At 33.3% G+C, this 14,254-nt stretch overlaps 1 protein-coding gene across 2 annotated transcripts in view; it reads right to left on the bottom strand.

Annotated features, from left to right (window-relative positions):
- The window catches only part of LOC129953850 (protein pellino), a 156,811-nt gene that overhangs the window by 10,851 nt on the left and 131,706 nt on the right, over positions 1–14,254 (bottom strand). For both annotated transcript variants that reach the window (XM_056067355.1, XM_056067356.1), the window contains one exon: positions 2,472–2,703. In XM_056067355.1, coding sequence (XP_055923330.1) covers positions 2,472–2,703 — 232 coding nt within the window. The remainder of the gene's footprint in view (positions 1–2,471; positions 2,704–14,254) is intronic.

Below are 14,254 nucleotides of genomic sequence, written 5' to 3'. Positions count from 1 at the left end.
TATTTCGAAGCAGGTTCAGACAACATAAGTGACTTCATTTGCAGTCAACTGAATTCTTTGCACGTAAATTTTGATCAAGGCAACTAGTTAGTTTCTCAAGTTTTATACATTTCAAACTTGGAACTTTACTTATCTCTACCTTAAGTGGATGCGTTCAATCTCGTGTTGGCTATTCTGGATGGGCGAATTTGAAATGTCATAATGGGCAAGTTCAGGCGATATAAGGAACTTGAAAGTAAGGCAAGTTTCTAGTATCTGATTGGCCAGCTGCCTTCCAATTAAGGCAACTTCATTTGAAAGGTGACTGGAAAGTTAGTCAAGAAAAATCTTCCTTACTATCAAGCCAAGTCTACTTCTGTCAAAAAGACAGTTTATTATGTATGTTTCTTCAACTGAAAGCTGAACTTTGTTGGGCTATGATTTATTTATTTTCTGTACAGCTTTATTTAATGTTTTGTGTACAAAACAAATTGTTGTCAATTTGGAAAAGAAATAAGTAATATTTCTTTACGATACAAAATACAAATCATGATGGACTTGTAGCTTGCCTTATGAATGTTTTATAGTCAATAATGTTTTTGTTAGTATTTGTATTAACTTAAAGTAGAGGTTTGTGAAGTAAAGTTCTGAATTTGAAACTCATGACACTTGGAGAAATAAATAGATGCCTTCGTCAAAATTCACCAAATGACGTAAAATTATTAGTCGTGCCCCACCAAAAAGTTCTCAGTGAAAAGGTTCTCATAATTTATTTATTCAAAACCATGATTTCAAACTTAATTATGAATCCTTTTCCCTCCAAATCAATGGGCGATAACAAAGCTTAAAATTCAAAGAGGACTTTAACGATAGAAGAATCAATTTTTGTTTAAGCTTTGAAATTACAGTCAACACTCCCTAAGTCGGATTCTTAGGGGAAACCAAGAATTGTTCGAGTTACAGCCTTGCTGTTATGATGGGCTGCAATTTCTCCATTACTATTTTTTTGGCTTCTTCCTTTGAAGACTCCCCTGGTTTGTACAATGCACTGAGGATCTTCTTGATGCAGGCGGTGGTTTTATTCACTGGAACGACGATTCCCACATTTTAGACCGCTGCGACTTAGCATCCACGAAACATTTTCTTTCATACTTATTCTTCTCCACAATTGGACTTATCGCCTTCCTCATATCTCCCAAACCCTTGTGATTGAACGGAGTGACCGCAAAGTCTTTCTTCAGGTAGTAAGCGAAAGCGTCGAACATATTTGTGGCGACGAGTTCGAAGAGGCATCTCTTGGAAACGTCATTATAAACTATGAGCAAGGCTTCCTTGTCCTTGGGGTCGTCACCCCAGTAGCCATAGTGAATTCCGCTTCCTAGCTTAACAAAAAGCGTTTGAAACTATGGAGGATCATAAAAAACCCCAGTTCAACAAAAAGGTACCCTGGTCTTTTTTTCTCGACGTTGGCAAATTTTCCCGCAATTTTTTCTGTTGCCACGCAGCTCCCCTAAAGCCTCTTTTGTTTTTTTCTCACTTCCATATCCCGTAAATAAAAAAAAAAATCTTATTTTGTAAGGAAATTGTATAAATAATATTACTTACCACGACCAAATTTATTTCAAAATGAAATATTTGTTTTGACAGCAGCCATCAGCTGTTAATTTGAACGCTGAATGTTTCGAAAGGTTTGTTCAACTTTGCATTGCTACTAGTTTTCGAAAGGTTTTATATAAAACTTGTGGTTAAAGAAAACTTGTAGTTTACAAGAAAAATTATGGGAAAACTTGAGCTTTCGATGTAGGTTTTCGGCGAAAACCGGGTCTTGGACTTGGTGTGAAAAGCCTATTAGAGAGATAGTCGACTTAGAAAAAGATCGACTACGGAATGCTTATTGTATGGAATACTAAAGGGAATGATAAAAAGTGATCAAAATGTTCGAATTAAGGAGAGTTTCGAAGTAGAGAGAGTCGACAGTATTCAACTTTCACAGGTTGGACTTTTCGAGTACATAATAAAGAAATCAATACCATTTGACTTCCATGTGTCTGCTTGGGTTTGTTGGCCGGTGGACATACTTTTTGAATACCGACAACACCAAGAACTAGAACTCTATTTTGTGTTTAAAGTAAAATGAAAAGAGAACTCCCCTCCAACAAAAATCGAGATTAAGCAAACAATTTTAATTGACTAAATGGCGGAAAGGAGCAAATGTTGCTCCTTCTCTCCTCTACTTTTTATTATTACATTTTTTAAAAATCAAAATCAATATCTGTTATATTAATTTCTTGAAGAAGGCAAACAAATATTGTGCTAATTTGGTGAAATAATAGCAACACTTTTCAGTCTTTAATGAAAGTATTTGGATTGTTTTAAAGTTGCAAACATTATTACAATAAAAAGAATTGAATACTTTTTCTTTGTTATATTTCCCTAACGTCGGAAAGATTTATTTTGTGAATAATAAATTGTTTAGAAAGTTTTAAACTCACCTGAAACATATCCGTTTCGGAGTCTTCTTTATATTCTACAATTACAGCCTGATTTCGTGATAACGTATATGATATTGAATGTTGATTTGCATCCAGGATGGCTTTTGACGTTTGTGGCGATTGGACTATATAGTGTTTGGATCGTTTAACACCATTGGCTTCTGTGCGTTTGTATAATATGAACTTTGAGCGTCTTCGTCCTCGATCACCTTGTGGTAGGTATCCATTGTATCTACAAAAAAACGAACAAATATTATCAAATAATATTATATATTGAACATATTTTGGAACATGCACTTTATAATATTAAAATATTTTGAATTTTAAGTTTAACTGAATAGTTGTAATTGATTAAAACTTAGGAGGAAATTGTGGCCACCAGCTACGCGACGCAAGTACAGCAGTGACCCAATTACCATTTACTGATAAGATTATAATGTTTTTACATTGCCTTAATTTATAATTCAATAGCGTAACTGCAAGTGCCCATTTACAACTCCCTTAAGTTTTTTTATTTTTAAGTTTGTGTTATATTGTGTTGATTTTTATTGAAACCAGCCATTTTAAATAATCGTTCCTAACTTGTTTTTTTTATTTACTTATTTTATAAGGCAGATTTTACAATATAAATTTACAGAATACACAATTTAAAAAAAAAAAATACCCAGGTTATGACTTTTTAAATGAACCACGGCTATTGTTTGCTTCTTTAAGCATCGAGTTAAAGGTTCATTTACTTGATGGTACCGTTCATTAAATAGGAAACGAGATCGCGAATCGCTAAATGGAGCATATAAAAGGGAAATTAATATATGTTATAAAATGTCTTCGACTAACCTTCAAACAGATCAGATCAATATCATTTGTCATTGTACAATTGTTTTTTTTTTTTCTATATCATAATGTCTATGACGTGTTCTACTTGCGATATTGCAATAAATCAAGGAATTCGAAGTTTTATTAAAGAAAATTGCAAAATTTAATAATCATCTGTTTTATTTTTGTCGTTCATTTAAAGAGTATAGTGTATATGATATCTATAGATTTTTTGGAATGTTCTTGGTTAAGCCATGTTCCGAATTTTCGAGAGTTCCTTTTTCACACTTTCACAGTTATCTTTTCGATGCAATTTGTCAATTTGGTGGTTGAATGGACATTTCAAACTACGTTTTGACGTTTACCGCTACGTCTGCTATGTTTAACTACGTTAACTACATTTAACTACATTAACTACCTCATTTATGTAGCAGACGTAACAAATGTAGTAAATAAAAAAAAATCATTTCTGCCATCTCTGCTTGCAATTCGTTCATCTTTTTCTTGCATCCAGCTGTTCTCACATTCATCAACATCCAGTGTTCCCATTTTATACGATATTGATCAAATTGTTGTCAAAATTAAATTTAAACAATTTTGCAAAATAATATTAATTGTTAGCTACATTCCACCTAAAAGCTCTTTAGAATTATACAGATTACATATTAATAACTGTTTATTTTATCTATCTAATATTAAAGAGAATGAATATGTTATCATTCTAGGTAACTTTAATTTGACAAATGTAGAATGGATTTACGATTCAGAAGACTGTAATCTGTTACCATTTAATGTTAGATTAGATTGTGAAACGGAAGTTATAGATTCTCTTTTGTGTTCCAATCTAAAACAAATCAATTGTTATAAAATTGATTTAAATAGAATTTTAGATTTAATTTTTGTTGATGGAGAGTCTAAAACTTCCGTTACTCAATCAATTTCTCCTATTGTTCCGAACACAATTCATCATAAGGCCCTATCTATTTGCTTTGAATACATAGAATACTTCAAAAACAAGGTCAATAATAATTTAAAGTATATTTATAATAAATTTTGATGGCATAACGAGTGATCTTCTAAACGTAAATTGGAATGCATGTCTTAATCATTTGGATATTTCGGCTTCATACAAATTTTTTATAGATGCGGTTAATAAAGCAATTGATACTTTCGTTCCAAAAAACCAAGTAATTTAAATTCCAAACCACATTGGTTTAATAAAAGGCTTAGTAACATAAGCAATAAGAAAAATAAAGCGTACAATCTTTATCGAAAGTCGGTTAACAACCCCGTTTTGAGATTGCGTTACCTCGAGTTAGATAGAGAATTCATTGTTCTTAATAAATTTCTTTATAGTAATTATATATATTCGATGGAAATGGACTTAAAAAGAAATAGCAAGAGTTTCTGGTCTTTTATTAATAGTAAAAAGAAAACTAACGGAATCCCTAAAACTATGCAATATTTGGGTATAACATACACTGATATTCCATCTATTTTTAATGCTTTCACAGAATTTTTTAAATCAACTTATAAAAACGGTGATTTTTTAAGAGCTTGAGAACTTTAAAAAAAAAAAAACGCATAAAATTTGCAAAATCTCAGCGATTCTTTATTTGAAACGTTAGATTGGTCCATGACATTTACTTTTTGAAGATAATTTCATTTAAATGTTGACCGCGGCTGCGTCTTAGGTGGTCCATTCGGAAAGTCCAATTTTGGGTAACTTTTTCGAGCATTTCGGCCGGAATAGCCCGAATTTCTTCGGAAATGTTGTCTTCCAAAGCTGGAATAGTTGCTGGCTTATTTGTGTAGACTTTAGACTTGACGTAGCCCCACAAAAAATAGTCTAAAGGCGTCAAATCGCATGATCTTGGTGGCCAACTTACCGGTCCATTCCTTGAGATGAATTGTTCTCCGAAGTTTTCCCTCAAAATGGCCATAGAATCGCGAGCTGTGTGGCATGTAGCGCCATCTTGTTGAAACCACATGTCAACCAAGTTCAGTTCTTCCATTTTTGGCAACAAAAAGTTTGTTAGCATTGAACGATAGCGATCGCCATTCACCGTAACGTTGCGTCCAACAGCATCTTTGAAAAAATACGGTCCAATGATTCCACCAGCGTACAAACCACACCAAACAGTGCATTTTTCGGGATGCATGGGCAGTTCTTGAACGGCTTCTGGTTGCTCTTCACTCCAAATGCGGCAATTTTGCTTATTTACGTAGCCATTCAACCAGAAATGAGCCTCATCGCTGAACAAAATTTGTCGATAAAAAAGCGGATTTTCTGTCAACTTTTCTAGGGCCCATTCACTGCAAAATTCGACGTTGTGGCAGATCGTTCGGCTTCAGTTCTTGCACGAGCTGTATTTTATACGGTTTTACACCAAGATCTTTGCGTAAAATCTTCCATGTGGTCCAATAACACAAACCCAATTGCTGCGAACGGCGACGAATCGACATTTCACGGTCTTCAGCAACACTCTCAAAAACAGACGCAATATTCTCTTCTGTACGCACTGTACGCATTCGTGTGGTTGGTTTAATGTCCAATAAAGTAAACTGAGTGCGAAACTTGGTCACAATCGCATTAATTGTTTGCTCACTTGGTCGATTATGTAGACCATAAATCGGACGTAAAGCGCGAAACACATTTCGAACCGAACACTGATTTTGGTGATAAAATTCAATGATTTGCAAGCGTTGCTCGTTAGTAAGTCTATTCATGATGAAATGTCAAAGCATACTGAGCATCTTTCTCTTTGACACTATGTCTGAAATCCCGCGTGATCTGTCAAATACTAATGCATGAAAATCCTAACCTCAAAAAAATCACCCTTTATAAACATTTTGGCTACAAAGATAGTGGGCGTCAAAATCAATGCCCACTATCTTTCATAATCAGATGTTCGGTAAAGACACAAGAATTTAGATAATGACTCAGTATTTAAATATTATTTACTCATTATCACTTATTAAGTTTAAAAACAAAAACTATTATGAACATTTTTTAAAACACACATTTTTTTAAATTGACTCTCTTTGTAGTGCAATTTTGCATTGGGCAAGTAAGACGACATAAGAGACTTGAAGGTAAAGCAAGTTTCTAGTATCTGATTGGCCAGCTGTCAAAAAATTCCTTCCGAGTAAGGCAAATTTATTGGAAAGTTAACTGGAAAGTTCGTCAAGAAAAATCTCGTTAACTATCAAGTCAAGTCCACTTATGTCAAAATAACAGCTGAACATGTTTTTTCATTCAACTGAATGCTGAACTTTAACTTCGTTGTTTATTTATTTTCTGCACAATTGCATTTAATTCTTTGTTTTAAATTAGTAATGAAATTGATGATTTTTCGTAAACAAATTATTCACTTTAACTTTCAACTCATCTCCTAGATTGTGGATTGTTACAAACAAGACTATGCATTCATTTGACACTTCAACGATTGTTAACAATTGTTGACTATCGTTTGAGAAAAAGAACGCACCTTAGGCTTTTCTCGCACAAGTCAATATCATAGACCTTTCCATATGCATTCTGCTAAAATATTGATATGAAAGTTCATTGAACAATGAATACATTTATAAAAGAAAAACAATACTTTTATTTTTGAAATAAGAAATCTTAATCTTACTCCACCTCCTTATCATATAAATTACTTGAGACAAATATTTAACTGCACTGTATGTGCATTGTTTTAAATTTAATTAAAAGTTCAGCGACTCATACACATAACGCGGTATAGGCTAGAGGAAGAGGCACCTACGTACCGTACATGGTGTGGTGCAATCATCCATTGTTCATCCATTCATCTAGATAAAAACAATTTCTCAAGACTTTTCGTTGTTTTTTTTTTTTGTATGAAGGTACATATTTTTCAAAGTTCAATTACTTTGGATTAAATAAAAATGCTTTTTGTTTCACTTCCCCATACCTTTGTTCCAAAAGATCGTTAGACCTGCTGGTTAGTGATTTTTGTTCTCTTTTCGATTATTAAATTTGATTGTGAACACACAATTTCTTATCTCTAGCTCTAGCAACCAATAGATGTCGTTCATAGCATATAAAATATTTCAACAAAGAGCACCTTTTGTCCCTTTGTTAAGCTATGGGGGGTTACGTAAAAAATAATATGTTCAACAAAAAATGAATACCCTTTTGTTGTTTTCTTTTTTTCAAACTATTAGATCTCTGAGCCAAGCCAATACTGAATACACGTGTTTTGTTTTGACCCAGTTATTTGTTTGTCACTCTCATCTGGAGGCCATTAAAGGGCGACAGTTCAATTGAACCGGATGTGGACGTGGTGGCTTTAAAATCACTATGACTTTACCACTCCATAAATATAAAGGGGGGTTAACATAATTGCATAATTTTTAAAGCAGAGTTGATGGCGCCAAGATAGAGGCACGTGGTCACGCTATAATATCCACTCTTTTGGGATTTATAATAACAATAACTAACTAACTTTATTGTTATTTATGTATACACAAAAAGACGTCTATTTATATTTCTAACGTCAAAGAATTAGAATATGAATTTGAAAAGATATGACATTCGTGACATTAATGTTTTATTAAATATGCTGTGATGAGCCTAAAGCTAACTAATCTATCGATTTAAGATAATTTGACAAGTCATTTGCTAAATTGGATTTCTTCTTTTATGTTCAGCTGTCTTTGTTTGAAAAGAATGCTTACAAAATTGTGATTGGATTATTATAAACTTGGTTTTTATAATTTAAACAAATTTTAGTGTGGACAAGCACAACGAAAACGTGAAGTCAGTTCAGGGCTTTTCGTTTATTTTAAATATAAAATGTTAAAATAACAATACATTTCCAAAAATTCAAATTCTATGTATTTATTATTTAATATTTTAGTTTTTTTGTTACACATTGACACTTTATAGTTTTATATACATACAATTGCATCGTGTGAATTTAGATTCTTTGCAGATATATTTGGATTTTCTAATCGATACAAATTTAAATATTTGTTTGGTAGATATCCGTGTTTTTTGGCATTTCTTAAATAGTATAGTAGAAAATTTCCAAGAAAACCCATCGGCAGTAGCCAGATATTTTTACAACTGAAACACGAATCAAACTATCTCACTTGCACTTCATAAGAAACATCGAAACACCATTTGCATTTTAGAAAGTGCTGTCAAACTTAATCATTTTTAAATCTTCTTGTGCGGTGGAATCAACAAAAAGATTTATTTTATCTAAACTGAGACAAACCTTTGGTGAAAACATAGCAAAACTTAATTATCTTTTCTATTGTTTTCTCTTGTAAAAGAGGCCCAGTTAGTCCATTTTCATTAACAAAACTAAATAATTAGTAACAGATTGATTTTTTTTCCCAATGGAAAACACAAATTACAAATGCACAACTACTCAACGAACACAGCCATCGAGATACAAATGCAATATCAATCGTACCAACATTTGAGAACGAAGTCACAGAAGATCCATTCGAAACTCTTATAAATGTCAAAAACTCATTCCTATTAAGATTCTACTTTAATTTTTATCGGTAGTATTCATACTGCCGGTATTGTTTTTTTGTTATTCCTGTAAAATCTTACTATAATATTGATTGATTTGATTTATGAGTATTGACTCATAGGCAAATAATTTTTAAAGTGGATTTTTTAAATTATTTCATTTCTCTTTGAATTTGGCAACTAAAAAAAACAAGAATAGCTAATAGGATTTTATGAGTGAAATAAATCAATTTATTTTTGATCTAGAACTATCAAAACACAAATTTGGTCTGTTTTGCATTCCATGTTTCAACATAAATTGATTTTATTTCGGGTATATAAATACGTGTGACTCGTTCTAAATTTAACTTTCCAAAAAAGTGGAAGACAGCCAAAGTAATGGAAATTCCGTAGAAAGGCAGTACCAACATGATCTCCAACTACAGGCCAGTCTCACTACTCAACAACATCAGCAAAATTCTGGAAGAAATTATTTTAAGGAGACTGAAGAAATTCTGCAACGAGCAAAACATCATCCCCGACATGACATGATTAGAGACTGGAGTCGCCCAAGGATCGAAAACTGGACCGTTCCTCTAAAGCCTGACCAGCCAGTGACAACGGATTGTGAGAACCTGCTGTTTGCGGATGACTCACTCACCTATTCCTGCTCCATGTTTCCTACCATCGCAGCTCGAAGAGTAGAAGCACACATAAGCAGACTTTACGAGTACTACCAGAAGTGGGGAATAAGGATAAATACCTCCAAATCGCAACGGGTATGCTTCCGGAGACCCGTCACCAACAACAGCCGCTGTAGATCGGCGGCAGTGGCCCGAAACCTTGTTCTGACGTTCTCGGATTAATCAAGGATTAAAGCCAAGAAGAACGCCGAATACCTGGGAATACACTTCAATGAGCTGCTACGCTTCAACTCTCACTATAAGGCTGTGATAACAAAAGCCAACATAGCACTCCATCGAGTTCATCCTCTCTTGAAGAAGAAAATTGGATTAAGTAAACCAACGAAACTGTTTATATACAAACAAATGCTAAGACCGGTTATCAGTTTTCCGATATGGTTCACAATATCAAAAACTGCAATGGAAAAACTTAAAGTCTTCGAGAGGAAGATACTAAGGATATGCACCGATCTACAATTCGACTGCCAACGACAGAAGCACTATAGTAATCGTAGAGTCTACGAAGAAGCTAAAATCAAGCTACAGTTCTTTGCACAGGCAGCAAGAAAGATAATATCCAAAGTAGACAGCTACCCTAACCAATTAATGAGAAAGATGACCAAAACGACACCCGGACCCGAGATACCTTTGTGGTATGGATATCTTGGCCAAACTCCCCACTGACGACGACGACTCCTTCTATGCTGGCCTGGAGTCAGCATACTACCGCGGCTGAACGCCGGCCGCCGCCACACCCAACCAACCTCCATCAGGACAATCGGAACTGAACAACCCGAGATTAACTTCGCCAACGACACTCTTTTTTTTAGCCATCGACTTCATGTAAAACACATGTTAAATTTTGTAGTTCATCAATGTAGAAAGTTAGGCCAACAAATGTTTTAATTTAAGTTATTGTTAAATATTATTAGAATTAACCCAATTGTATATAAATTTTGAATGATTCACTTATTACGTAAAAATCGTCAGTTGTGCAAACAAGTGTTTTTATAAAAATATCTATGTTTTAAAGTTAAAAAAAAAAAAACTATTATGTATCGCCCGAGGTTTTTGTCGGCTAAGGAACTAGAAGATTTGTTAATAAATCCTAGTTCAGACGAAGATAATAAATTGAACCAGAAAGTAGATAAAGCTATTGACACAAACGTGATTATTTTGCCTCCAAAAAAAAAATGGTGCTTTGAGTGACCATGAAAAAATTGATGATAATGTCCAATTATTGGAAGACGTGAACATATTGCCAAATGAACTAGCCGGTGAATTAGAGCTGGAATGCATATTAGACGATCTAAAATGTGAGCCAAATGATTCAGAAAATGCATCAACATCACAAAATACTGCATCGACTTCTAAAAAGGAATCGAAGTCTTTTCAATACAAATTACCAAAGTGGTCAAAGAGCCATCGAGTTGGCTTTTCAAATAATCCAAAAGACGTATCAAGTGAAAAGATTCAAGCGATCTATAACAAAATAGGTAAGTTTAAAATAAAAATCACTCAGAACTTCCTGAGTTGAATCCAATCCTTTTTTTTGTAGGCAGTTTCAATCCAGTTCAAATATTTAAGTTATTTCTTGTTATTGGATTAAGTGAAAAGAATTTTTAGGAATGATATCATTTGCATAAAGAAGCAGTCACAGTTTTTTAATATTATTATTATATATACATCCAATCTAAGAAATGACAGCACAAAACAACAAGTTTGAAAATATAACAGTATTGTTTTGCTTTGATCTGTCATTTAAAGTATAATTGTAGTAGAATACAACCTTAAACTTGGGTTTTACTAAACATACAGGAAAATTGACTATAATTAAATCAACAAGCCTCAAACTATAGATCAAGAAATCACGACTTTAGTAATTCTCTAAGATTACACCCCATTAAGTTTCATAATTTAAGGAATAATTTAATGTTTATTCAAAACATATATGTATAAGAGTACTTTTGTTGATATTTTATATATATTTTACTGGATTGTTATTCATGATTAAGTTTAATAAAATTTATCAATGATCTTTGATGCTCGAGTATATTTTTTTAACATAAAAAAAGTAGTCCAAAATCATGCAAATTAGTGCAAAAACCGTTCCAGACATTTTGACAGTTTGCTTTCTCTCTGAAAGCATTTCATCCCCACTTCTTAAATTTGACATTTGACCAACTTTAAGTGCGAGAAATGTCTGGAACAGACTTGAATTAGGTAAAAGTGGCTGCCCGTGATAAAGAAGGACACACTTTGGCAAGTTTAATGGCTCATTGTGAACAGACTTACAATGACAAAAATAAAACAATTTCAATTGTGTTCCTAGCGACAGGAAAAAAAAAATCTATTTTTCAAGGAAGTTTAATAAAAAACATGGAAAGCCCATCATGTTTCGATCTTTAGTTTGTTGTGATTAAAGGCACGTAAGCATTTCATTTTATTGAATTTTAAAAATAAAATAAATAAAATAGGTGACGCAACAGTCCGTTGATAACTAGGGCCTAGTGACTTACAACTCTCAACTATCCCTGTGTGCGAATAATTTTGACAGGAATGTAGAGAACAACAATTTTAAGCCAAATCTGAACGGCTAATTTGAGAAAGTACTTTTCATAACAAGAATTACATTTGGAGGATTTGTTTGGAGGCGATACCCGGAAAAAAAAATTTATATGGCACAACCCAAGACTTATGGTATGACAGTTCTACGCACTAACAATCACTCCACTACCATTGAATGTATCAGGCCTATTCTGCTATTCATCGGGGGGAATTTTACTTCAATTTTCACTAATCATTATTTTGCTATTCATTCGAAGTGAATCTGTATATGTCGGTAACGTCGGTAATACTGCGCAGTATTTTTCTATTCACGTGAAATCATTTATTTTGTACATATAAAATGCAGCTGATTTTTCATTTGATGTGTGGTTTGTTAATTTTTGTAAGCAAAATGTAAGTGAAAACTAATTTATTGCTAAATAAAGGATATTTGTTTTATAAATAAAAGAATATTAACATTTTAAGGGAATAGAAGACACTTTTTAATATTTCTCCAAAGCTTTCTTTTTGAGGATTCTCTTATTCCTCTGCTTACAATTGGAATAAAAAGTCCAATACTGGCCATTTCCAAAAATTACACAAATTATTCTGTTTTGGTGAATTGATTAAACTTAATTTTTGTATGAATCAAAACAATTTATCCAACATTCCTAAGATTTTACATGAACAGCTGTTTATTTGAATGTCAAATTGGTTTGGGATAATGTAGTTCACGCGATGGACAAGCTTCTGTGGTTTGTTGCTCCGAATTATTAAAATTACATTTTGTCCAAGTTAGCCGGGTGCCGGTCAAAAGATGAAAGGCGAAAGTTTGCTTTAAGACACTGGGAAACGGCATTCGACTGATATTATGACACTTCATATGACAACTGAGTTTGACAGGTGTCAAATGGCAAAGCTATCAAATTGAGTTAATTACCATATATTCCGGTATTTAAACATGAACTCAAAATGTTGATTCTTTACCTTCAACATATTCGAATGTTCCTTCCTTTAAGAAATTATATCATGTCTATTCACTTGCCGGCAGAAGAAAAGAGAACACTGTACTGTATCGATTCTAAAATAGGAATGAATATCTTGCAAGGACAAAGCCTACACTTATAAGCTGGTGCATAGGTCAACAATATATTATCTTTATCTTTCAACACTCTTAAATCCAACCAAAACAAAAATTAGCCTTTCATCTTTAAATTTTAAATAGATCATTTAAAGTTCATCTTTCTTTTTAATATTATTTGTATCCCTATTAAAGAAACATTTTGCAACAATTTTATAGATGTCTATTTTTATTAAGAAACATTTTGAAAAAAAAAAAAATCAAAACCAAAATGGATGTACATTGTACATTTTGACTAAACGATTCCTCCTCTTATCGTTACTTCAAAAAACGAACCATCCGTCTAATAATAAAAGTAACAAAATTCATTGTCCGGCAGTAAAATATTCGAGACGAGCCACGAGAATTCTGTTGTATAAAAGTAAATGTTAGCAAATATGTATACATCTCGCTCGAGTTTCCTGTTAAACTATACAAAGTTCCTCTGGCCCGTATTTTCCATGAGAATGCTTTTGTGAACGCATCATTTTTTTTCTTCCTATTTTAGACTTTATCGAGACAGATTCAATGTGTATTATTTAACTATGGAAGATTGTAGGAGCCCAAATAGCACAGCTTCGGTCTACGAACACACAAGCCAGAACCAGACATATAGCAAGAGAGAGAATCTTATCATCATCCTATATACCCTCTGACAACGAAACGTGTTAATACTCTGTCTTTGTGGCAGCAGCACAGCGCAGCAGAGGCAGCGTGGCGCGGCTAGCGGAGGGCTGATAGCTCTGGAAAGTGAATAAACTTTGAGGTTGGATCTCTATTTTTAAAAAGGCCATTCATCGCCAGCAAAGCGATGCGATGCAAAGCGAAGCGCCCTACAAATCAATTGCAAGCAGCTGCATTGATTGCTGTCAGTTTTTTGATTCGGTATATTGTGGCTGTAAGCTGTATGGTGTGTGAGATGCCCCCGGGATTGATACATAGAATATATAGTTCGTTGCTTATTTCGAAATTCCCCAAAAAAGAAATGGCTTTTATAGTGTAGGACGTAGTGTTGAATTTAAGTATTCAACGTATTTTTAAACTAAGAACACAAACAAAATTGTATTTACAGTGTGAACATAGCTTTAACTGTCAAATTCCATCAAGTGTAACAATCTGTTAA

This window comes from Eupeodes corollae, chromosome 1, assembly GCF_945859685.1.
Source record: "Eupeodes corollae chromosome 1, idEupCoro1.1, whole genome shotgun sequence".
NCBI classification, from domain to species: domain Eukaryota; kingdom Metazoa; phylum Arthropoda; class Insecta; order Diptera; family Syrphidae; genus Eupeodes; species Eupeodes corollae.
The sequence above is the reverse complement of the archived record's forward strand: the minus strand, read 5'-3'. Positions and strand labels throughout refer to the sequence as shown.